Source organism: Anomaloglossus baeobatrachus, chromosome 7, assembly GCF_048569485.1.
Source record: "Anomaloglossus baeobatrachus isolate aAnoBae1 chromosome 7, aAnoBae1.hap1, whole genome shotgun sequence".
Lineage (NCBI taxonomy): Eukaryota > Metazoa > Chordata > Amphibia > Anura > Aromobatidae > Anomaloglossus > Anomaloglossus baeobatrachus.
The window spans coordinates 15,780,246-15,805,876 of record NC_134359.1 but is presented as its reverse complement, the minus strand read 5'-3'; the positions used below and the strand labels follow the sequence as shown (position 1 = coordinate 15,805,876).

Genomic DNA, 25,631 nt, shown 5'->3' with positions numbered 1-25,631 from the left:
ATTTTATCCATAGGAATATACTGGGAATGGGACGAGATAAGTTGTGGATCCCATTACCTTACTTTATGACATCACCAATTATCCTTCTCTAACTCCACCCCCCATGTGACATCACTGGTCCTCGTCATATACCCCCCACCCCTTATGACTTCTCTTGTCACCACACCTATATGACATCTCCAGTACTCGCATAACCCCACCCTCATAAGACCCCACCAGTATGCCTCGTATAATCCCCACCCCCTATGACATCATCAGTATTCCTGATATAACCCCACCCACTATATGGCATTACCAGTACTCCTCACACAACCCCCCTTATGACATCACCAGTGCAGCTCATATAACCGTGCCCCCTATGACTTCATCAGTACTTCTGATATAACCCCACCCACCATATGACCTCACCAGTACTCCTCATACAACCCCCCATATGACCTCACCAGTCTGCCTCATATAACCCCACCCCCTATATGACATCACCAGTACTTCTCATATAACCCACTATATGACATCACCAGTGCAGCTCATAAAATCCCCACCCCCATATGATATCACCAGTGTGGCTCATATAACTGCACCCCCTATGACATCATCAGTACGCCTGATATAACTCCACCCCCTATATTACATCACCAGTACTCCTCATATAACCCCACCTCCTTTGACATCACCAGTGCTCCTCATATAACCCCACCTCCTTTGACATCACCAGTGCTCCTCATATAACCCCACCTCCTATGACATCACCACTACTCCTTATATAACCCCAACTCCTATGACATCACCACTACTCCTCATATAACCCCACCTCCTATGACATCACCAGTTCTCTTCATATAACCCCACCTCATATGACATAACCACTACTCCTTATATAACCCCACCTCCTATGACATCACCACTACTCCTCATATAACCCCACCTCCTATGACATCACCACTACTCCTCATATAACCCCACCTCCTATGACATCACCAGTGCTCCTCATATAACCCCACCTCATATGACATCACCAGTGCTCCTCATATAACCCCACCTCCTATGACATCACCAGCACTCCTCATATAACCCCACCTCCTATGACATCACCAGTTCTCTTCATATAACCCCACCTCCTATGACATCACCACTACTCCTTATATAACCCCTCACTATGTGACATCACTGTGTTGTCATCTAATAACCCTTAAACAGTGTACCTTGGTCTAACCCAAGGGTCTAAGTTTCTCCTTATTAGCTGAGGCATAAATGTTATCTGTTGTTCCCTGTTATCAGCCACAAAAGGAAATCACCCTGTGATCACTCCGCTATCTTCTGCAGTGCTGTGCATAGTATATATCTGACACTCTCTCTGTGACCCCGATAATTTGGGGGCCTGTGTAGCTTCACCTGATGTGACTGCGGTGACGACCTGAAGAAGGCGAAAATCCGTCCCCCCCCCGTCCCCCCAGAAACCACAGCCGCGCTCTGTATGTGCACAGACGGCGCACGAGCTGCTGTCAGGATGTGGGTCCCCTGGGGTGTATACATATCTATAGGCATGAATGCAAAACCTCCATGCTTTACACTGCAGGCTATTCAGAGAACTGGAAAATAAGGCAGAACCTGTTCTATAGGGCGCGTCCGTACAGTGGCTAAATGTTTGGGGGGGTTTTTGCTTTTTTTCCTTTCAATGGGTTAATAGTGGTGATTTTTGTCCTTAGTTTCTACAGTTCTCGGGCCGTGCTGATCTGTCTGGGGATCACGGCCATCGTCACCATCGCTGTCACCGTCTTCTGCTTCCAGACTAAGGTACGACACCTTCTTCCCTGAGCCGCAGAGTAGGAACGTCTTAGGCGATGTTCACACGCTGCATCTTTTACTGCGTTTTTGGTACATTTTTAATGTCACGAAGATGCACCCAGATGCGTGCGTTTCCTTCCCCCAGCAAAGTCTGAGATTTCTATGCTGCTATCCGCATTGTGCATCTTTTTTGGCTGCGTTTTTGAAGATGCAGCATGTCCATTCTTTTTGCGTCTTGTCCCTGCATTTCGGGGGACTGGCAGATCAATGCCGCGCTGACTCTGGGTCGGCGGGGGATTGATCCCTGGTATCTGGCTAGATGCCAATTCCCATAAAGTCAATGGGGACCAGAATCTGGCGCAAACGGGTAGGAACAAGCGCTTCATACTTACCGAATCACTGGCGCGCCTGTCACTGCTCCTGCGGCCGATCATTCACTTCCCGGGCCGCTCATTACCTTCATTGAATATGCATTGCTTCCCACACCCACCAACGCCTATGATTGGTTGCAGTCAGACGCGCCCCCATGCTGAATGACAGCTGTCTCACTGCAACCAATCACAGCCGCCAGTGAGCGAGTCTATAACGTACAGTACAATAAATACATTTTAAAAAACCAGCTTGTGGTCCCCATCAATTTTGATATCAGCACAGATAAAGCTACACAGCTGAGGGCTGGCATTCTGAGACTGGGGAGACCCACGTTATTGGGAGCCCCCCAGCCTAAAAATATCGTCCAGCAGCCGCCCGGAATTGCCGCATCCATTAGACAGTCCCGGGACTTTACTCGGTTCATCCCAATTGCCCTGATGCGGTGGCAATAGCCCATAGCTGCCACTAAGTCCTAGGTTAGTAATGGCAGGCGTCTGAGACACCCCCATCACTAATCTGTAAGTGAAATGTGAAATGAAACAAACACCGAAATAATGCTTTATTTGGAATAAAAGACAAAAAACACCCTCTTTCACCACTTTATTAACCCCAACACAATCCTCCAGGTCCGACTTAATTCACCCGAGGTCCCACCACACTTCCAGCGCTGCTACATCTGAAGCTCACAGCGAGCGGCCATAGAACAGGACTGCCCACTGTGAAGTTCAGGCCGCAACTGAAGTGAGCCGCGTGATAAGCGTTGATGTCACTCAGGTTAGCCGCAGCCACAGCATGGCTACGGCCTCCACCTGTGACAGCAAATCACCTGAGTGGCGTCCCGCTGATCGTGCGGCTCGCTTCAGCCTCTCCGGTGATTTGCTGTCACAGGTAGACGACTCCAGCTGTGGCCGCAGGTAACCTGAATGATGTCACCGCTGATAGCGCAACTCACTTCAGTTGCTGTGTGGAGCTCACAGCGGACAGTCATGTTCCATGGCCGCTCGCTGTGAGCGTCAGATGTAGTAGTGCTGGAAGCATCGTGGGATCTCATGTGGATTATGACAGACCTGGAGGGGTGTTTGAGGGGTTAATAAAGTGGTAAAAGAGGGGGCTTTTTGTCTTTTATTTCAAAAAACGTATTTTTTTGGGTGTTTTGTGTTTATTGACTTTCACTTACAGATTAGTGATGAGGAGTCTCATAGACGCCTGTCATCATTAAACTAGGGTTTAGTGGCTGCTGTGGCCTTTTATTAACTCCTTATTACCCTGATTGCCATCGCACCAGGGCAACGGGAAGAGGTGGGCCCAGCGCCACAATTGGTGCATCTCATGGATGTGCCACTTTTGGGGCGGTTGTGGGCTGCTATTGTTAGGCTGGAAAGGACCAAATAATGATGGACCTTCCCACCCTAATAATATCAGCCTCCAGTTGTCTGCTGTATCTTGGCTGGTTTTATGGGGGGGGACGCCACGTCATGTGTTTTTTGTACCACAGGCTGCATTTTATGAGACCACAGGAAAAAAGATGCACTCAGTAAAAAGATGCACTGTGTGAACATAGCCTTAGGTTTTGTATCATTCTGCTCGTGTTAACCCCTTCCTTCCACCGCCAATGTTAGTTTTCTACTCCCGGGCGGCCCCTATACGGTGACCATTCCCATCCTTGACTTGGATTTCTTATGTGTGACCTGTTACTTCCTCCAGGTGGACTTCACCTCCTGCGCCGGGCTCTTCTCCGTGCTGGGAATCGTCCTCTTCGTCACCGGCATTGTGACCGCCATTGTCCTGGCATTTAAATACGTGAGTATATAAGCGTCTGCGAGACTAAATATAATGGAAAGATGGCGGGCGGCTTTATCCCGACTTCATCCTATGAGCTGCTCTACTTCTGTAATAATCCGCTCTGGGATCCCCTGATTGATCCCTGGGGGCTTCCCTGGAGCTGGCGTGTAGCAACTCCCCGGATCATGTACGCAGGACGCACGTACAAACAGGAAACAAGCCGGGGTCATGGACGGTTACAGGGATTGTACCGCACAATAGAATCCAAAGTAAACGAGAGAAGAAAAAAAATGAATGAAAAAAGATACAAAACATTCCATATGATCGGCGCCACCTGCTGGACGAAGAGGGAACTGCTACACATAATAATTTAAATAATGTAGATACTTTGTTTTCTCTTAAATTCTATGAATGGGATATTAAATGTGTTCCCGATGAAAATTAAAAATAAAAAAATACAAAAATAAAAAATAATCATCTACATTTTCCATTTTACTAAAGAATAATAATAATAATCACTTATATAGCGCCATTAATTCCACATAGTCTTGTAATTCTGCCAAGTTAACCCTTTTAGCATCTTAATTTAAAGGGCAACATCCCCCATACATATAGATCATTGAGTATATAGATTCCTTGCTTGCTCCTTTAAGATGTATTTATCTGATTCCATGATATCCATGTTGTAGGTGACCATCAGCTGCTCATTTCTTCCCTTGTCTCTTGCAGGTATATTGGCTACACATGTTGTACGCGGCTATTGGGGCTGTTGTTTTTACTCTGGTTAGTATATTTTTGTGACTTTTTAGATTATGATGACGACTCTTTAGTGTTCAGGTCAATTCTGACCCCTTTAATGTTCACACTAATATAAATGTCAATAAAATAGACAAATAAGACTGACGTCTCTAATAACAGCGCCCCCCCCCTATGTACAGGTCGTGTCTGGTATTGCAGCTCAGCTCCATTAGAAGTGACTTGCAGAGCTGCAATACCTTGCACATCCTGTAGACAGGGGTGGCGCTGTTTTTGGAGGCCCTACTTGGTGTTTAATGGCTTTTTTTTTTAGAATTATTGGGGGCTGATAGACTTAATGGCGGAGGTTCGGGTGCAGAGACCTTCACCAGTCGCTAACTCGAAGTAGGAGGAAATGATTTGGTCGCTTTAATCCCCTTCCCCTTTGTCTGCAGTTCCTGGCCTACGACACCCAACTGGTGATCGGAAACCGGAAGCACACGATTAACCCCGAGGAGTACGTGTACGGGGCCATGAAGATCTACACCGACATCGTCTACATATTCATCAACCTGCTGCAAATCGTGGGGAGCCGGACGTAGAGGAGCCCCCCCCGGATCCGAGCACCATGGCGCCCCCCGGAGGGCACGGTCTTCAGTCCGATCACAACCACTTGTTTTTCTATATCCAGCAGATTTTATGATCCCTGGGGGCCCCTTCACTTTTAATACTACGACCCCCGGCATCTTCCCCCTCACTCAATTCTCCCTGGGAAATAAGTCTGCAATTTAGAGAGGGGAAAAAAACTAAATGTTTATAGCGCCACCTACTGGAGGCAATGTGCGACCCTTTTCTCAGAAAATGGTCAGACCCCAGAGGAAGGCGAGACCCCTCATTGCCTTTCAGTGAAGGATTGTCTATAGACCCTTAGTTGTCAGATGAGAAAGGGGGGGATGGGTTTCCTCTATTTAAAGGGTTAAATGTTACCTTCTTAGTGCACTTTTTTACTTTACAAATTGGTGCAAAGAAAAAAGTTTTCCAATGTAGCGCCCCCTGCTGGTTGTGATCAGCTGTCCTTCCGCTGTATAGGTCAAGCATTGCTGATGTATATTCTTCTATATTTTTTAAGTGCCATTTCTTCTGTATCACTGTATTATATTAAACCGATTAGTCTATAAAGTGAGACGCTCCGCACAACTCCGCCGAGCCCGGGGCAGGAGACGCTCCGCACAACTCCGCCGAGCCCGGGGCAGGAGACGCTCCGCACAACTCCGCCGAGCCCGGGGCAGGAGACGCTCCGCACAACTCCGCCGAGCCCGGGGCAAGAGACGCTCCGCACAACTCCGCCGAGCCCGGGGCAAGAGACGCTCTGCACAACTCCGCCGAGCCCGGGGCAAGAGACGCTCCGCACAACTCTGCCGAGCCCGGGGCAAGAGACGCTCCGCACAACTCCGCCGAGCCCGGGGCAAGAGACGCTCCGCACAACTCTGCCGAGCCCGGGGCAAGAGACGCTCCGCACAACTCTGCCGAGCCCGGGGCAGGAGACGCTCCGCACAACTCTGCCGAGCCCAGGGCAAGAGACGCTCCGCACAACTCTGCCGAGCCCGGGGCAAGAGGGGCTCCGCCTGGGGCTGGAGATCACTGATACACATTTCTGCCGAGCCTGAAGCAGGAGATCGCTGATACACGTATCACCACCGAGTCCAGGGCAGGAAATCGCTGATACATGTATCACCACCGAGTCCAGGGCAGGAAATCGCTGATACATGTATCACCACCGAGTCCAGGGCAGGAGATTGCTGATACACGTATCACCACCGAGTCCAGGGCAGGAGATCGCTGATACACGTATCACCACCGAGTCCAGGGCAGGAGATCGCTGATACACGTATCACCACCGAGTCCAGGGCAGGAGATCGCTGATACACGTATCACCACCGAGTCCAGGGCAGGAGATCGCTGATACACGTATCACCACCGAGTCCAGGGCAGGAGATCGCTGATACACATATCACCACCGAGTCCAGGGCAGGAGATCGCTGATACACGTATCACCACCGAGTCCAGGGCAGGAGATCGCTGATACACGTATCACCACCGAGTCCAGGGCAGGAGATCGCTGATACACATATCACCACCGAGTCCAGGGCAGGAGATCGCTGATACACATATCACCACCGAGTCCAGGGCAGGAGATCGCTGATACACCTACGTAGAACATGTATTGGTAAGGTAAAAGGTGACTGGAGAAGAACTGTTGGGTAACGGTCAGGTTTTACATTCAATTAACATTTCGTTCTCGTGTTGTAATTCTCTATTGCTTCTTCTGTGACAGATTCATCCTCCTCGATGTCTCTCTTAACCGTTTTGCCTTCAAGGTCAAAGATCTCTTCAGGAGGAAAGCCACGTGGCTCAGCCACCTTCACCGTCAACATGTTAAGAGATATCACAGTGCCTGCAGGAATTTTTGTTTTTGCCACTACGGATTTACCAAGCTTATTGAGGCAAGCCATTTCACAAGGCAAGAGGCGTTTCACTGGTGATCCCATAGACTTCTCTACTAGCCTTATAGATTTGACGAGATCAGCTAGTTCATTTGGTTCAAGAGAAGCCTGATGGTCAGTTCCTTTCCATGTCTTATCTAGGGTTACATGGTGCTCAACCACTTTAGCTCCCATTGCTACGGCTGCAACAGTAACAGCAATGCCACTTTCATGGCCAGAATAACCAATCGGGATGTCTGGAAAGACAGACTTAAACTCCTGTATTATACGTAGATTGCTGTCTTCTGGAAGAAGGGGATATGCACTAGTGCACTGGAGAAAACAGAAGTTTGGATTAATTGGTTTTACAAGCTCGTAAACACGACGCATGGTATCCATTGACTGCATGCCACTCGAAATCACCATTGGTCGACCTTTCTGGGCAGTCTTTTTTATATATAGGGGAGATTATTAGTGTCTCCAGATCCCACTTTAAAGAACGGGACTTCAAATTCATGTAGAAACTCTACGGCCATCTCATCCATTCCAGAGGCTGTGAAGTAAATTCCAATTTCCTTTGCAAACTTCTGTAGCTCCCGATACTGATCATGACTGAACTCCAGATGGCGCTTGTGTTCTCCATAGGTTTTTCCCCAAGAATGTGGCGAGGTATATGGTCGTTCTAAGGCTATGTTCACACAATGCGTTTTTTACCTGCGTTTTGGGTCCGTTTTTGCTGCAGAAATTTCTTGAGAAATTCTTGTAACCTTTCTGCAGACATTCCCCAGCAAAACCTATGGCAAAAAAAATTAGCTGTGCACACACTGCGTTTTTTTCTTAAGAAAATTCTTTCAGTAGATTTTCTTAAGAAAAAGAATGAGCATGTCACTTCTTTTCTGCAGCTAACTGCGTTTTTTGCCATAGATAATTGGCACAATAACGCAGGGAGCAACCAGCGGTAAAAACGCACCGAAAACGGACCGAAAACGCACCAAAAACGCACCGAAAACGCGGCAAAAACGCAGGTGCGTTTTTGGTGCGTTTTTTAACACAGGTGCACTCTTAAGAAATTTCTTAAGAAATTTCTTAAGAAACATCATTGTTCTAGTGTGAACATAGCCTAAGGCTTTTTTATTAAACTTGTGTTCCAGCTGACTCTTCTGGAACTTGGCACAGTCAGCACCACACTCCTTCACGTGCGAATCATCTTCTTGGCGATCTCCAGGTCTCCCTGGTGGTTCTGCCCAATCTCGGCTATGATGAAGCATGGGTGGTCGCCACCCACCATACGGCCGGGGCACAGCTCATACTGGAGAGGCATGGTGACTGCAGGCTGTACCGGAGACAAGGGAGCTGAATGCGGACTGGAGCGCGAGCGTCTCAGCCTCTCCTGCAGCAGATACATTGTATCTGTTACTTTGTGTTCAGCAGTGTAGCAAATGCAGACAAAATAGAATTTACTGACACGGGGGAAAAAATGTATTGTTCTCTGTTACAAGTAAAATATATCTTTGTACCGTGTTAGCCAGTAGAGATAAAAAAAATTGTTTAAAAGAACTGAGAGTCCTCAGTGGTTGATACCTTTTAATGGCTAACTGAAAAGATGGTAATAATTGCAAGCTTTCGAGACTACTCAGGTCTCTTCATCAGGCATGGTATAACACAAAATCTGAAGAGTCACATATTTATACACAACAGGACATAGAAAAGTGCAGTAAAAAAAAAAAACAAAAAAAAAAAACAAGTTATATAAAACAGAACGTTCTGTTTTATATAACTTGTTTTTTTTTTTACTGCACTTTTCTATGTCCTGTTGTGTATAAATATGTGACTCTTCAGATTTTGTGTTATACCATGCCTGATGAAGAGACCTGAGTAGTCTCGAAAGCTTGCAATTATTACCATCTTTTCAGTTAGCCATTAAAAGGTATCAACCACTGAGGACTCTCAGTTCTTTTAAACAATTTTTTTTGTTCTCTGTTATCAGTCATTTCAGGCCCAACCCTACTGGTGTTGCTTCATTAAAGGGAATGAGTCGGCAGAAAATGACGTATTGTTTAAATCATGTTTTTGTGTTAAATGTATTTTTTAAACACATTTGAATTTTTTTTTCCTCCATATCACAATCTGTATTAAAAATAAAAAAATAGAAATCCTGTAATTTCCACTTTCACTGGGGCTTTTCTAGACTCCAGGGTCCTGTTATTTCAGTAAATGCACATGTACATTAGCAGCATTGAACAGACCCTTATACGATCTATTGTACTGAAGCATCTAATGAGCGTGTGAGAGGCCATTATGAAGAGAGGCAGAAGAGGTGAGCTATGACATCATTTATTGTGATTGGTGGATCCTTCGTATATGGAGGTGTTATCAGTCATTGTACAGGAGGAGGAGGAGGTGAGCTGTGAGAGGTGGATCCTGTTATCTACTGTACATAGGTGTTACCTTTCAGGACGAGGTGAGCTGTGACATCACCTATTGTGAATGGTGGATCCTGTGTTATCTACTATATATAGGTGTTATTAGTCATTGTACAGGAGGGGGAGGAGGTGAGCTGTGACATCACCTATTGCGATTCTTGGATTCTGTGTTATCTATCACTGTAATCCTGTCTATGATGATAGACTGTTGAAAACTCTTCCTGAAAGGACAGAGAATGAGTCTGAAAAAGCCCCAGCCTCTGGGGCAAAATTTACATTTATTAAAAATAAAAGAAAAATAAAAATTCCAATAGTTTTTTATTTAAAGATATGTAACAAAATAAAACAACTTTTTTCGATGACCCAATTGTCCACTGCTTTTATATCAGAATCATATTTTTCCTTATGGTGGAATATTTCTTTTTGTCGTCCTCCCCTCCACGGCACGCAGTCTCCATTTACCATGTGACCCCTCCAAACCATCCACTCCTCTTGTATCATTGTCACGTTTTGTGATGAGTTTCTTAAATCAGTTTCAATAGAACAAAATCTTATTTTCGGCTTATGAATATGGAGGTTGTCCTGGGTTAGTAAACCAAGGCTTTTTTTTTTTTTTTTTTAGAATTGCGCCACCTCTGACCTCAGGTTGCGTGTGGTATTGCAGCTCCAATATATACTGCTTTATGGAGTTGAGCTGCAGTACCCGACACAACCTGAGGACAGATGTGGCGCGGTTTCTATAACAAAGCGGCCAAGTTCTCATTCTGTTCAACCCCTTTAAAATAAGCCTTTTCTCCTTTAATATGGCGGCCATTATAGCGCCTATGTAGAGGTGCCGTCTGCATTTCATCTGGCGCCTGGAGCGGCTCTAATACCCTATAACTACACAATCTGCCCCCGCTGCTGGATTGGCGGCCGCACTGGTTACTAAAACAACAATTCCTTATTATGAAGTGTCTTTCTTAATTCTCCTATTAGGGAAAAATGTTCTATAAGACGCGGGAATTTCAAACAATTTTGAGAAAAAAATAAAAGTAAACAATCGCTGTTGTTTCCACAAACGTTCCATAAACCAATAGTACAAATGAATAGAAGAAAGTTTGTAATATATTTCATGAGGAAAATCTTCTTTCTCCACTTATAAGCCACTTCTGTAGACACAGATGGATTTGGTGCTGTTTTCTAGTAAGTGTTTTATAACACACACATCCTGGATTCTCTGCTAGACTAATCAGTATTGCTGTATAATGTCTTCCATCATGTTTCTTTCCAGGGGCTGGATTTACAGCTGCACCGCTCAGTATGGCTGTGTAATTTCCTACAGGATACAACTTTCTAGTCATTCATTTATAGCTTCTCCTCCTTTGTTTGCTCTGTACTGCTGTGTAATGTCCTCCATGCTGCAGCTTTCTAGTAAGTGTGTATCTCACCCCCGTGCTGGATTCACATCTACACTGCTCAGTACTGCTGTATAATGTCCTCCATGCTGCTGTAGCTTTCTAGTAAGTGTTATTCTCACCCCAGTACTAGATTCACATCTACACTGCTCAGTAGGACTGTGTAATTTCCTCCATGCTGCTGTATAATGTCCTTTATGCTACAGCTTTCTAGTAAGTGTATATCTCACCTCAGAGCTGGATTCACATCTACACTGCTCAATACGGCTGTATAATGTCCTCCATGCTGCTGCTTTCTACTAAAGCTTTAGATCTGAGTGGATTCATAGCTATATTTTGTCACATAGGTATGGGGAAGTACAAGTATGGTGACAAGGAAGGGAAACCCTGTGTCTAGAGAAGAGGGAGCTGGTGACCCCTCACCAACCCTATCGCTGGCTCCCCTGACCACCCTAGATAGGTTCCGCACCTATGGGCCGAGCCAGATACCTGACCCTGAACTGGGCCCTAGGTAGGGAACAGATGGGATGAGCACTAGTCAACCCCACTAAGCTCTAAAGAAGACACCGGGAGCACAAAAAGGAGGAGAAGTGAACAAATAAGTTATCTCCAAGAAGAGTCAGAGAAAAAAACAGCAACAAACAATGTTTCTTCAGATGATTACAAGATGACTGCCTGCCTCCAAGGACTGTATAGGAATATAACTATCACCAGCAACCACCAAGGGGAAATGGGGGTATTTAAGGACACAAGGGGAAGTGATGATGATTAACAGCTGAAAGGTAAGGATGTCCGCAGGGTGCTAAAGGGAGAGGAGAGCAGAGAAGATACATAGGTTTCTATTTACACCATAGGATGTCAGGGAGCAGTTTGTGCAGCCAAACGCTGCGACCTACTACTGTCGGACACCACAGGACTGTCTGTCAAACGTGACACACCTGTGACAATATTGCTCAGTACCTCTTTACAATATCATCCTTGCTGCTGCTTACTAGTAAGTGTTTTATCTCACCCTAGAGTTGGATTCTCAGCTACATTGCTCAGTCCCGCTGTATAATGCCCTCCATGCTGCTTCTAACATGGTCTACATAGAGACATAAGAGCAGGAATCCCTCATGTCTGTGTATGGGAGACATCACAGCAGTGCCTACACCCAGCAGCTCAGAGACCACTGAAAACACAGATCCCCAAAAAATGGTAAAATGCAGGATACCAATCGTAACAGCTAGCATTAGTGCTATCCTCATCTACACACAATACAACATTTTGGGGTAAATTTTACTGATTTTTATTTTATTTTTAATTCATGAATGAAAAAAAAAAAACAAAAGTAAGAAAAGTTTATTATTCAGTTCAGTTGATCGCCTCTCACACAACGCAAGGACATGAACGTATCCAGACAACGCCAATGTGGGGGGTTTATTCCTGGAGATGAACTGGTTAATAAATGTTATAACAAAGAAATAAAATATAAAACATTCATCAGTGGAAAGCGACTCCGATCTGTTCCCCATGTGTTCCCGCTCCTGGCCAGCAGAGGGCGCAGTGTGAGGCGTTACGCAGGTTTGGGGAACCTCTCGCTCGAGTAATCGCCCTTGTTGGCGTCTCGCATTCGTTGCCGCGCTTTCATCTGCGCCACGCGCCTCTTGTCAACTCTGTTCTTTGCCCATAGGAATAGCAGGATCCCGGACGGGAAGCCGATCACCCTGCGGGGAAAAAACGCCGCATCCTCAATACCCGGTACATTTACAGCCTTGTTGAAATATATACTACTCATATAAGGCAGTATTATACTCCAGAGCTGCACTCACTATTCTGCTGGTGCAGTCACTGTGTACATACAGTTAGGTCCAGAAATCTTTGGCCAGTGACACAATTTTGGCGAGTTGGGCTCTGCATGCCACCACATTGGATTTGAAATGAAACCTCTACAACAGAATTTAAGTGCAGATTGTAACGTTTAATTTGAAGGTTTGAACAAAAATATCTGATAGAAATTGTAGGAATTGTCACATTTCTTTACAAACACTCCACATTTTAGGAGGTCAAAAGTAATTGGACAAATAAACCAAACCCAAACAAAATATTTTTATTTTCAATATTTTGTTGCGAATCCTTTGGAGGCAATCACTGCCTTAAGTCTGGAACCCATGGACATCACCAAACGCTGGGTTTCCTCCTTCTTAATGCTTTGCCAGGCCTTTACAGCCGCAGCTTTCAGGTCTTGCTTGTTTGTGGGTCTTTCCATCTTAAGTCTGGATTTGAGCAAGTGAAATGCATGCTCAATTGGGTTAAGATCTGGTGATTGACTTGGCCATTGCAGAATGTTCCACTTTTTTGCACTCATGAACTCCTGGGTAGCTTTGGCTGTATGCTTGGGGTCATTGTCCATCTGTACTATGAAGCGCCGTCCGATCAACTTTGCGGCATTTGGCTGATTCTGGGCTGAAAGTATATCCCGGTACACTTCAGAATTCATCCGGCTACTCCTGTCTGCTGTTATGTCATCAATAAACACAAGTGACCCAGTGCCAATGAAAGCCATGCATGCCCATGCCATCACGTTGCCTCCACCATGTTTTACAGAGGATGTGGTGTGCCTTGGATCATGTGCCGTTCCCTTTCTTCTCCAGTCTTTTTTCTTCCCATCATTCTGGTACAGGTTGATCTTGGTCTCATCTGTCCATAGAATACTTTTCCAGAACTGAGCTGGCTTCATGAGGTGTTTTTCAGCAAATGTAACTCTGGCCTGTCTATTTTTGGAATTGATGAATGGTTTGCATCTAGATGTGAACCCTTTGTATTTACTTTCATGGAGTCTTCTCTTTACTGTTGACTTAGAGACAGATACACCTACTTCACTGAGAGGGTTCTGGACTTCAGTTGATGTTGTGAACGGGTTCTTCTTCACCAAAGAAAGTATGCGGCGATCATCCACCACTGTTGTCATCCGTGGACGCCCAGGCCTTTTTGAGTTCCCAAGCTCACCAGTCAATTCCTTTTTTCTCAGAATGTACCCGACTGTTGATTTTGCTACTCCAAGCATGTCTGCTATCTCTCTGATGGATTTTTTCTTTTTTTTCAGCCTCAGGATGTTCTGCTTCACCTCAATTGAGAGTTCCTTAGACCGCATGTTGTCTGGTCACAGCAACAGCTTCCAAATGCAAAACCACACACCTGTAATCAACCCCAGACCTTTTAACTACTTCATTGATTACAGGTTAACGAGGGAGATGCCTTCAGAGTTAATTGCAGCCCTTAGAGTCCCTTGTCCAATTACTTTTGGTCCCTTGAAAAAGAGGAGGCTATGCATTACAGAGCTATGATTCCTAAACCCTTTCTCCGATTTGGATGTGAAAACTCTCATATTGCAGCTGGGAGTGTGCACTTTCAGCCCAGATTATATATAGAATTGTATTTCTGAACATGTTTTTGTAAACAGCTAAAATAACAAAACTTGTGTCACTGTCCAAATATTTCTGGCCCTGACTGTACATTACATTACTGATCCTGAGTTACCTCCTGTATTATTCTCCAGAGCTGCACTCACTATTCTGCTGGTGCAGTCACTTTGTACATACATTACAATACTGATCCTGACTTACCTCCTGTATTATACTCCAGAGCTGCACTCACTATTCTGCTAGTGCAGTCACTGTGTACATACATTACATTACTGATCCTGAGTTACCTCCTGTATTATACTCCAGAGCTGCAGTCACCATTCTGCTGGTGCAGTCACTGTGTACATACATTACATTACTGATCCTGAGTTACCTCCTGTATTATACTCCAGAGCTGCTGTCACTATTCTGCTGGTGCAGTCACTTTGTACATACATTACAATACTGATCCTGACTTAGCTCCTGTATTATACTCCAGAGCTGCACTCACTATTCTGCTGGTGCAGTCACTGTGTACATACATTACATTACTGATCCTGAGTTACCTCCTGTATTATACTCCAGAGCTGCACTCACTATTCTGCTAGTGCAGTCACTGTGTACATACATTACTGACCCTGAGCTACCTCCTGTATTATACTCCAGAGCTGCACTCACTATTCTGCTGGTGTAGTCACTGTGTACATACATTACATTACTGATCCTGAGTTACCTCCTGTATTATACTCCAGAGCTGCACTCACTATTCTGCTGGTGCAGTCACTGTGTACATACATTACATTACTGATCCTGAGTTACCTCCTGTATTATACTCCAGAGCTGCACTCACTATTCTGCTGGTCGCTGGGCATATTGGGGTGGTCTGCAGAGTGGGGCTCGCGGGTCTTACCATGCATACACCACTTTCTTCATGGGATTTTGAGCTTTGGCCCCTGCGACGTACAAGTTGCTTTTATATGCAGGAGCCTCATTCTTTGGGGCGGCACATGGTGGGGATGTGGTGTGCACGGATTTGGCAGTTTCGGCTATTGAGGGTCTCAGGAAATTTGTTCTTCTGTAGATTGAGCCTGAAATCACAGGCAGAAAAATATTACACAGAAATACAAAGACACAAAGGAAGAGTGGCACTGTGCATGATACTAAGCGCACACAGGGGGGTGTACTGTGCAGCGGTCTATGGGGGGAGGTTTTACTGTGCAGCGGTCTATGGGGAGAGGTTGTACTGTGCAGCGGTCTATGGGGGGGAGGTTACACTGTGCAGCGGTCTATGGGGGGAGGTTACACTGTGCAGCGGTCTATAGGGGGAGTTATACTGTGCAGTGGTCTATGGGGGGAGGTTGCACTGTGCAGTGGTCTATGGGGGAGGTTGCACTGTGCAGCGGTTAATGGGGGGAGTTTGCACTGTGCAGCGGTTAATGGGGGGAGTTTGCACTGTGCAGCGGTTAATGGGGGGAGGTTGCACTGTGCAGCAGTCTATGGGGGGAAGTTGCACTGTGCAGCAGTCTATGGGGGGAGGTTGCACTGTGCAGCGGTCTATGGGGGGAGGTTACACTGTGCAGCGGTCTATGGGGGGAGGTTACACTGTGCAGCGGTCTATGGGGGGAGGTTACACTGTGCAGCGGTCTATGGGGGGAGGTTACACTGTGCAGTGGTCTATGGGGGGAGGTTGCATTGTGCAGCGGTCTATGGGGTGAGGTTGCACCATGCAGCGGTTTATGGGGGAGGTTGCACTGTGCAGCGGTCTATGGGGGGAGGTTGCATTGTGCGGCGGTCTATGGGGTGAGGTTGCACCATGCAGCGGTTTATGGGGGAGGTTGCACTGTGCAGCGATCTATGGGGGAGGTTGCACTGTGCAGCGATCTATGGGGGAGGTTGCACTGTGCAGCGATCTATGGGGGAGGTTGCACTGTGCAGCGATCTATGGGGGGAGGTTGCACTGTGCAGTGGTCTATGGGGGGAGGTTGCACTGTGCAGCGGTCTATGGGGTGAGGTTGCACCATGCAGCGGTTTATGGGGGAGGTTGCACTGTGCAGCGATCTATGGGGGGAGGTTGCATTGTGCAGCGGTCTATGGGGTGAGGTTGCACCATACAGCGGTTTATGGGGGAGGTTGCACTGTGCAGTGGTCTATGGGGGGAGGTTGCATTGTGCAGCGGTCTATGGGGTGAGGTTGCACCATGCAGCGGTTTATGGGGTGAGGTTGCACCATGCAGCGGTTTATGGGGGAGGTTGCACTGTGCAGTGGTCTATGGGGAGAGGTTGCATTGTGCAGCGGTTTATGGGGGAGGTTGCACTGTGCAGCGATCTATGGGGGGAGGTTGCATTGTGCAGCGGTCTATGGGGTGAGGTTGCACCATACAGCGGTTTATGGGGGAGGTTGCACTGTGCAGTGGTCTATGGGGGGAGGTTGCATTGTGCAGCGGTCTATGGGGGGAGGTTGCATTGTGCAGCGGTCTATGGGGTGAGGTTGCACCATACAGCGGTTTATGGGGGAGGTTGCACTGTGCAGTGGTCTATGGGGAGAGGTTGCATTGTGCAGCGGTCTATGGGGTGAGGTTGCACCATGCAGCGGTTTATGGGGTGAGGTTGCACCATGCAGCGGTCTATGGGGGGAGGTTGCACTGTGCAGTGGTCTATGGGGGGAGGTTACACTGTGCAGTGGTCTATGGGGGGAGGTTGCATTGTGCAGCGGTCTATGGGGTGAGGTTGCACCATGCAGCGGTTTATGGGGGAGGTTGCACTGTGCAGCGATCTATGGGGGAGGTTGCACTGTGCAGCGATCTATGGGGGAGGTTGCACTGTGCAGCGATCTATGGGGGAGGTTGCACTGTGCAGCGATCTATGGGGGGAGGTTGCACTGTGCAGCGGTCTATGGGGGGAGGTTGCATTGTGCAGCGGTCTATGGGGTGAGGTTGCACCATGCAGCGGTTTATGGGGGAGGTTGCACTGTGCAGCGATCTATGGGGGGAGGTTGCATTGTGCAGCGGTCTATGGGGTGAGGTTGCACCATACAGCGGTTTATGGGGGAGGTTGCACTGTGCAGTGGTCTATGGGGGGAGGTTGCATTGTGCAGCGGTCTATGGGGTGAGGTTGCACCATGCAGCGGTTTATGGGGTGAGGTTGCACCATGCAGCGGTTTATGGGGGAGGTTGCACTGTGCAGCGGTCTATGGGGGAGGTTGCACTGTGCAGCGGTCTATGGGGGAGGTTGCACTGTGCAGCGGTCTATGGGGGAGGTTGCACTGTGCAGCGGTCTATGGGGGAGGTTGCACTGTGCAGCGGTCTATGGGGGAGGTTGCACTGTGCAGCGGTTTATGGGGGAGGTTGCACTGTGCAGCGGTCTATGGGGGGAGGTTACACTGTGCAGCGGTTTATGGGGGAGGTTGCACTGTGCAGCGGTCTATGGGGGAGGTTGCACTGTGCAGCGGTTTATGGGGGAGGTTGCACTGTGCAGCGGTCTATGGGGGAGGTTGCACTGTGCAGCGGTCTATAGGTGAGGTTGCACTGTGCAGTGGAGAAGCAGGTAAAATCTCGGTACAATATTATAAAACATCACTGCATAATGAAGAGACAAGTCAACTTCTCACCAATAAGAACTACAAGTCCCAGCACACCCTGCTGCCAGGCAGACCACACACTGCCCTCCACACGTCCTCTCTGCAGCACCCATCAGACCTGCACCATCACTCCCAGCAGACGCCTGCAGCTGCACCTCACACATGCACCATCCCCACCCCTCGCCCAGGGGGCGCCCCTTACCCCAGCAGCTCCTGACGCCCCCTGACAGCAGCGCTGTAACCCTGGAGGCTGCCATCTTCCCTGCTGCAGCTCCTGCTTCCTGCTGAGCACATTGCATTGTGGGAGTTGTAGTCTTCTGGCTGCAGAGGTTTCTTGCAGTGATGCAGCAGTCGCTCCTGTCTGTGGCTCTTTTCTCTGGATTATTTATTGTCTCCACTTTAGGATAGATACAATGTATTCTGACCCCTTTGTTATAGTTTTGGGCGGACGGAGCACAGGGCACGTGCGCCATTGTTCTCAGGGTGCGGTTTTATGGCGATGCGATACAACAGACACTGTATTTTTTATCCTTATGGTGTTTCTTGAAAGAAAACAATTCGCATTTTCTATATTTCTGCAGAGAATTTGTCCTAAAACTACATCAGATTTTCTCACGAGTCCTAAAAGTGGATAAAAAAACAAACAAAAGAAAAGAGTAAAAAAATATCAGAATTTGGTTAATTTTTTCATTGAGGAACATGATCTGATGAAATGCGATTGTGAATTGCAAAAGTTTGTGACCCTTTATGATTAGCAGATAATCAGAGTGGTGATTTCAATCAATGGGAAACGATCGGGTGAGTGACCTGTTTAGAATATGGATATATCGATGTCTGATCTTCACAGGACGGAGGAAACGGATCAGGTCACAAACAAAGGAGGCTTCTGAGAAGCTCAGAGGAAAAGATATTGAGCTCATCAGGGTGGAAAAGGTTAAAAAAAAAAGTCCCTAAAGAGTTTACACTCCCCCGATCCTTAGTAAAATAGTGTGCGAGGAGATTCAAGCCCAGAATTACTCCAAGAGCAAAATGTATAACAATCCGCGAGGTGGAAAAGGAACCAAAGATCAAATCTAAGCAACTAAAGGCCTCACATTAATTGTTCCCGAGTCCATCAGGAGGACACTGAACCACAATGGTGTCCATGGCAGGATATAATAATGTCATTGTTGCAGGATCATGTGGACAAACCAGACAGTGACAGGGGCGATGTCTTGTAGACAGATGAGACCAAAGTAGAACTTTTTGGTTAAATGAGAAGCGTTCTGTTTGGAGAAAGAAAATTTGAGTAGAAAGGCGTCCTCCATCTGCGCCACACGGGGAGGTACTGGGGTTTGGGCCAGTTCTGCTGCATCTGGACCAGGCGGGGCGTGGGGGGGGGTCTCTTTGGATCCATGTGAGATCATTTCTATTACAGAGCCCGTGGTAGTTGGGGCAATTTTGGAGATTTCCATTAGAGCCCATTGATGAGTGATAAGTTACGAGCTCATTATTACACGCGAGAGATGGAAACTCGAGAGTCGCTCATAAGCCCTTGTATTGCAGCTTCTATCACCTATTACACGGTGACATTTTATGCCCAAAAGCCATAAGTTTTAAGCAAGTTGATAAATCTGGTTTTGTGACAATTGAACGATATTCCGATCGCTGCGGATATTACACACTGCGAGGATCACTCGGATTCCAACGATATTACGATTTTACGCACAATTTTTGCCCCCTCTAATAAGGGCTGAAACTACGGCACGGTTTTTACAAATCCGTAGGAAAGGTAATAATTTACTGACAGGTGACGGTCCAACCACTGAGCCCAGGAAGGATCCAAAACCGGGGCCTGGAGAGACCGGCGAATATGCATGACTATTAACAGGGGCTAAAACATGGGGAATCTGTGGATGATGCTCTGTTATGGGGGATTTGTGGGTGACGCTCTGTTATGGGGGATCTGTGGATGATGCTGTTATGGCGGATCTGTGGATGACGCTCTGTTATGGGGGATCTGTGAATGACGCTCTGTTATGGGGGATCTGTGGGTGATGCTCTGTTATGGGGGATCTGTGGATGATGCTCTGTTATGGGGGATCTGTGGATGATGCTGTTATGGCGGATCTGTGGATGACGCTCTGTTATGGGGGATCTGTGGATGACGCTCTGTTATGGGGAATCTGTGGATGACGGTCTGTTATGGGGGATCTGTGGATGATGCTCTGTTATGGGGGATCTGTAGGTGATGCTCTGTTATGGGGGATCTGTGGATGACGTTCTGTTATGGGGGATCTGTGGATGATGTTCTATTATGGGGGATCTGTGGATGACGCTCTGTTTTGGGGGATCTGTGGGTGACGCTCTGTTATGGGGGATCTGTGAATGACGCTCTGCTATGGGGGATCTGTGGGTGATGCTCTGTTATGGGGGATCTGTGGATGATGCTGTTATGGGGGATCTGTGGATGACGCTCTGTTATGGGGGATCTGTGGATGACGCTCTGTTATGGGGGATCTGTGGATGATGCTCTGTTATGGGGGATTTGTGGGTGACGCTCTGTTATGGGGGATCTGTGGATGATGCTGTTATGGCGGATCTGTGGATGACGCTCTGTTATGGGGGATCTGTGAATGACGCTCTGTTATGGGGGATCTGTGGGTGATGCTCTGTTATGGGGGATCTGTGGATGATGCTGTTATGGCGGATCTGTGGATGACGCTCTGTTATGGGGGATCTGTGGATGACGCTCTGTTATGGGGAATCTGTGGATGACGGTCTGTTATGGGGGATCTGTGGATGATGCTCTGTTATGGGGGATCTGTAGGTGATGCTCTGTTATGGGGGATCTGTGGATGACGTTCTGTTATGGGGGATCTGTGGATGATGTTCTATTATGGGGGATCTGTGGATGACGCTCTGTTTTGGGGGATCTGTGGGTGACGCTCTGTTATGGGGGATCTGTGAATGACGCTCTGCTATGGGGGATCTGTGGGTGATGCTCTGTTATGGGGGATCTGTGGATGATGCTGTTATGGGGGATCTGTGGATGACGATCTGTTATGGGGGATCTGTGGGTGACGCTCTGTTATGGGGGATCTGTGGATGATGCTCTGTTATGGGGGATCTGTGGGTGATGCTCTGTTATGGGGGATCTGTGGGTGATGCTCTGTTATGGGGGATCTGTGGATGACACTCTGTTATGGGGGATCTGTGGGTGATGCTCTGTTATGGGGGATCTGTGGGTGATGCTCTGTTATGGGGGATCTGTGGATGACACTCTGTTATGGGGGATCTGTGGATGACACTCTGTTATGGGGGATCTGTGGGTGATGCTCTGTTATGGGGGATCTGTGGGTGATGCTCTGTTATGGGGGATCTGTGGATGACACTCTGTTATGGGGGATCTGTGGATGATGCTCTGTTATGGGGGATCTGTGGATGATGCTCTGTTATGGGGGATCTGTGGGTGATGCTCTGTTATGGGGGATCTGTGGGTGATGCTCTGTTATGGGGGATCTGTGGGTGACGCTCTGTTATGGGGGATCTGTGGGTGACACTCTGTTATGGGGGATCTGTGGGTGACACTCTGTTATGGGGGATCTGTGGATGATGCTCTGTTATGGGGGATCTGTGGGTGATGCTCTGTTATGGGGGATCTGTGGATGACGCTCTGTTATGGGGGATCTGTGGATGACGCTCTGTTATGGGGGATCTGTGGGTGACGCGCTGTTATGGGGGATCTGTGGATGACGCTCTGTTATGGGGGATCTGTGGGTGATGCGCTGTTATGGGGGATCTGTGGATGACGCTCTGTTATGGGGGATCTGTGGGTGACGCGCTGTTATGGGGGATCTGTGGATGACGCTCTGTGGGTGATGCGCTGTTATGGGGGATCTGTGGATGACGCTCTGTTATGGGGGATCTGTGGGTGACGCTCTGTTATGGGGGATCTGTGGGTGACGCGCTGTTATGGGGGATCTGTGGATGATGCTCTGTTATGGGGGATCTGTGGATGACGCTCTGTTATGGGGGATCTGTGGATGACGCTCTGTTATGGGGGATCTGTGGATGACGCGCTGTTATGGGGGATCTGTGGATGACGCTCTGTTATGGGGGATCTGTGGGTGATGCTCTGTTATGAGGGATCTGTGGATGACGCTCTGTTATGGGGGATCTGTGGGTGATGCTCTGTTATGGGGGATCTGTGGATGACACTCTGTTATGGGGGATCTGTGGATGACGCTCTGTTATGGGGGATCTGTGGGTGACGCGCTGTTATGGGGGATCTGTGGATGAAGCTCTGTTATGGGGGATCTGTGGGTGATACTCTGTTATGGGGGATCTGTGGGTGACACTCTGTTATGGGGGATCTGTGGATGACACTCTGTTATGGGGGATCTGTGGATGACGCTTTGTTATGGGGAATCTGTGGGTGACGCTTTGTTATGGGGAATCTGTGGATGACGCTCTGTTATGGGGGATCTGTGAGTGACGCGCTGTTATGGGGGATCTGTGGGTGATGCTCTGTTATGGGGGATCTGTGGATGACGCTCTGTTATGGGGGATCTGTGGGTGACGCGCTGTTATGGGGGATCTGTGGATGACGCTCTGTTATGGGGGATCTGTGGATGACGCTCTGTTATGGGGGATCTGTGGGTGACGCTTTGTTATGGGGGATCTGTGGGTGATGCTCTGTTATGGGGGATCTGTGGGTGATGCTCTGTTATGGGGGATCTGTGGATGACGCTCTGTTATGGGGGATCTGTGGATGACGCTCTGATATGGGGGATCTGTGGGTGACGCGCTGTTATGGGGGATCTGTGGATGACGCTCTGTTATGGGGGATCTGTGGGTGACGCTCTGTTATGGGGGATCTGTGGATGACGCTCTGTTATGGGGGATCTGTGGGTGACGCGCTGTTATGGGGGATCTGTGGATGACGCTCTGTTATGGGGGATCTGTGGGTGACGCTCTGTTATGGGGATCTGTGGGTGACGCTCTGTTATGGGGGATCTGTGGGTGACGCGCTGTTATGGGGGATCTGTGGGTGACGCTCTGTTATGGGGGATCTGTGGGTGACGCTCTGTTATGGGGGATCTGTGGGTGATGCTCTGTTATGGAGGATCTGTGGGTGATGCTCTGTTATGGGGGATCTGTGGATGACGCTCTGTTATGGGGGATCTGTGGGTGACGCGCTGTTATGGGGGATCTGTGGGTGACGCTCTGTTATGGGGGATCTGTGGGTGACGCTCTGTTATGGGGGATCTGTGGGTGACGCGCTGTTATGGGGGATCTGTGGATGATGCTCTGTTATGGGGGATCTGTGGATGACGCTCTGTTATGGGGGATCTGTGGATGACGCTCTGCTATGGGGGATCTGTGGATGACGCGCTGTTATGGGGGATCTGTGGATGACGCTCTGTTATGGGGGATCTGTGGGTGATGCTCTGTTATGAGGGATCTGTGGATGACGCTCTGTTATGGGGGATCTGTGGGTGATGCTCTGTTATGGGGGATCTGTGGATGACACTCTGTTATGGGGGATCTGTGGATGACGCTCTGTTATGGGGGATCTGTGGGTGACGCGCTGTTATGGGGGATCTGTGGGTGACGCTCTGTTATGGGGGATCTGTGGGTGACGCTCTGTTATGGGGGATCTGTGGGTGACGCGCTGTTATGGGGGATCTGTGGATGATGCTCTGTTATGGGGGATCTGTGGATGACGCTCTGTTATGGGGGATCTGTGGATGACGCTCTGTTATGGGGGATCTGTGGATGACGCGCTGTTATGGGGGATCTGTGGATGACGCTCTGTTATGGGGGATCTGTGGGTGATGCTCTGTTATGAGGGATCTGTGGATGACGCTCTGTTATGGGGGATCTGTGGGTGATGCTCTGTTATGGGGGATCTGTGGATGACACTCTGTTATGGGGGATCTGTGGATGACGCTCTGTTATGGGGGATCTGTGGGTGACGCGCTGTTATGGGGGATCTGTGGATGAAGCTCTGTTATGGGGGATCTGTGGGTGATACTCTGTTATGGGGGATCTGTGGGTGACACTCTGTTATGGGGGATCTGTGGATGACACTCTGTTATGGGGGATCTGTGGATGACGCTTTGTTATGGGGAATCTGTGGGTGACGCTTTGTTATGGGGAATCTGTGGATGACGCTCTGTTATGGGGGATCTGTGAGTGACGCGCTGTTATGGGGGATCTGTGGGTGATGCTCTGTTATGGGGGATCTGTGGATGACGCTCTGTTATGGGGGATCTGTGGGTGACGCGCTGTTATGGGGGATCTGTGGATGACGCTCTGTTATGGGGGATCTGTGGATGACGCTCTGTTATGGGGGATCTGTGGGTGACGCTTTGTTATGGGGGATCTGTGGGTGATGCTCTGTTATGGGGGATCTGTGGGTGATGCTCTGTTATGGGGGATCTGTGGATGACGCTCTGTTATGGGGGATCTGTGGATGACGCTCTGATATGGGGGATCTGTGGGTGACGCGCTGTTATGGGGGATCTGTGGATGACGCTCTGTTATGGGGGATCTGTGGGTGACGCTCTGTTATGGGGGATCTGTGGATGACGCTCTGTTATGGGGGATCTGTGGGTGACGCGCTGTTATGGGGGATCTGTGGATGACGCTCTGTTATGGGGGATCTGTGGGTGACGCTCTGTTATGGGGATCTGTGGGTGACGCTCTGTTATGGGGGATCTGTGGGTGACGCGCTGTTATGGGGGATCTGTGGGTGACGCTCTGTTATGGGGGATCTGTGGGTGACGCTCTGTTATGGGGGATCTGTGGGTGATGCTCTGTTATGGAGGATCTGTGGGTGATGCTCTGTTATGGGGGATCTGTGGATGACGCTCTGTTATGGGGGATCTGTGGGTGACGCGCTGTTATGGGGGATCTGTGGGTGACGCTCTGTTATGGGGGATCTGTGGGTGACGCTCTGTTATGGGGATCTGTGGGTGACGCTCTGTTATGGGGGATCTGTGGGTGACGCGCTGTTATGGGGATCTGTGGGTGACGCTCTGTTATGGGGGATCTGTGGGTGATGCTCTGTTATGGAGGATCTGTGGGTGATGCTCTGTTATGGGGGATCTGTGGATGACGCTCTGTTATGGGGGATCTGTGGGTGACGCTCTGTTATGGGGGATCTGTGGGTGATGCTCTGTTATGGGGGATCTGTGGGTGATGCTCTGTTATGGAGGATCTGTGGGTGATGCTCTGTTATGGGGGATCTGTGGGTGACGCTCTGTTATGGGGGATATGTGGGTGACGCGCTGTTATGGGGGATCTGTGGATGACGCTCTGTTATGGGGGATCTGTGGGTGACGCTCTGTTATGGGGATCTGTGGGTGACGCTCTGTTATGGGGGATCTGTGGGTGACGCGCTGTTATGGGGGATCTGTGGGTGACGCTCTGTTATGGGGGATCTGTGGGTGACGCTCTGTTATGGGGGATCTGTGGGTGACGCTCTGTTATGGAGGATCTGTGGGTGACGCTCTGTTATGGGGGATCTGTGGATGACGCTCTGTTGTGGGGGATCTGTGGATGACGCTCTGTTGTGGGGGATCTGTGGGTGACGCTCTGTTATGGGGATCTGTGGGTGACGCTCTGTTATGGGGGATCTGTGGGTGACGCGCTGTTATGGGGGATCTGTGGGTGACGCGCTGTTATGGGGGATCTGTGGGTGACGCT

At 48.6% G+C, this 25,631-nt stretch overlaps 2 protein-coding genes across 2 annotated transcripts in view; one reads left to right on the top strand and one right to left on the bottom strand.

Moving 5' to 3' along the window:
* Window positions 1-5,853, top strand: part of TMBIM1 (transmembrane BAX inhibitor motif containing 1) — a 48,785-nt gene extending 42,932 nt beyond the window's left edge. Inside the window, exons 9-12 of the mRNA XM_075317068.1 lie at window positions 1,707-1,794; window positions 3,862-3,957; window positions 4,669-4,722; window positions 5,130-5,853. Coding sequence (XP_075173183.1) covers window positions 1,707-1,794; window positions 3,862-3,957; window positions 4,669-4,722; window positions 5,130-5,276 — 385 coding nt within the window. The 3' untranslated portion in view covers window positions 5,277-5,853. The remainder of the gene's footprint in view (window positions 1-1,706; window positions 1,795-3,861; window positions 3,958-4,668; window positions 4,723-5,129) is intronic.
* Window positions 5,854-6,884: 1,031 nt separating this feature from the next.
* LOC142244939 (N-acetylneuraminate-9-phosphate synthase-like) lies at window positions 6,885-8,549 on the bottom strand. The gene is given in 4 exon segments (XM_075317067.1): window positions 6,885-7,616; window positions 7,619-7,844; window positions 8,283-8,355; window positions 8,358-8,549. Coding segments are annotated over 4 exon segments (1,077 nt in total). The 5' UTR covers window positions 8,479-8,549; the 3' UTR covers window positions 6,885-6,959.
* Between the last annotated feature and the right edge of the window lie 17,082 nt (window positions 8,550-25,631).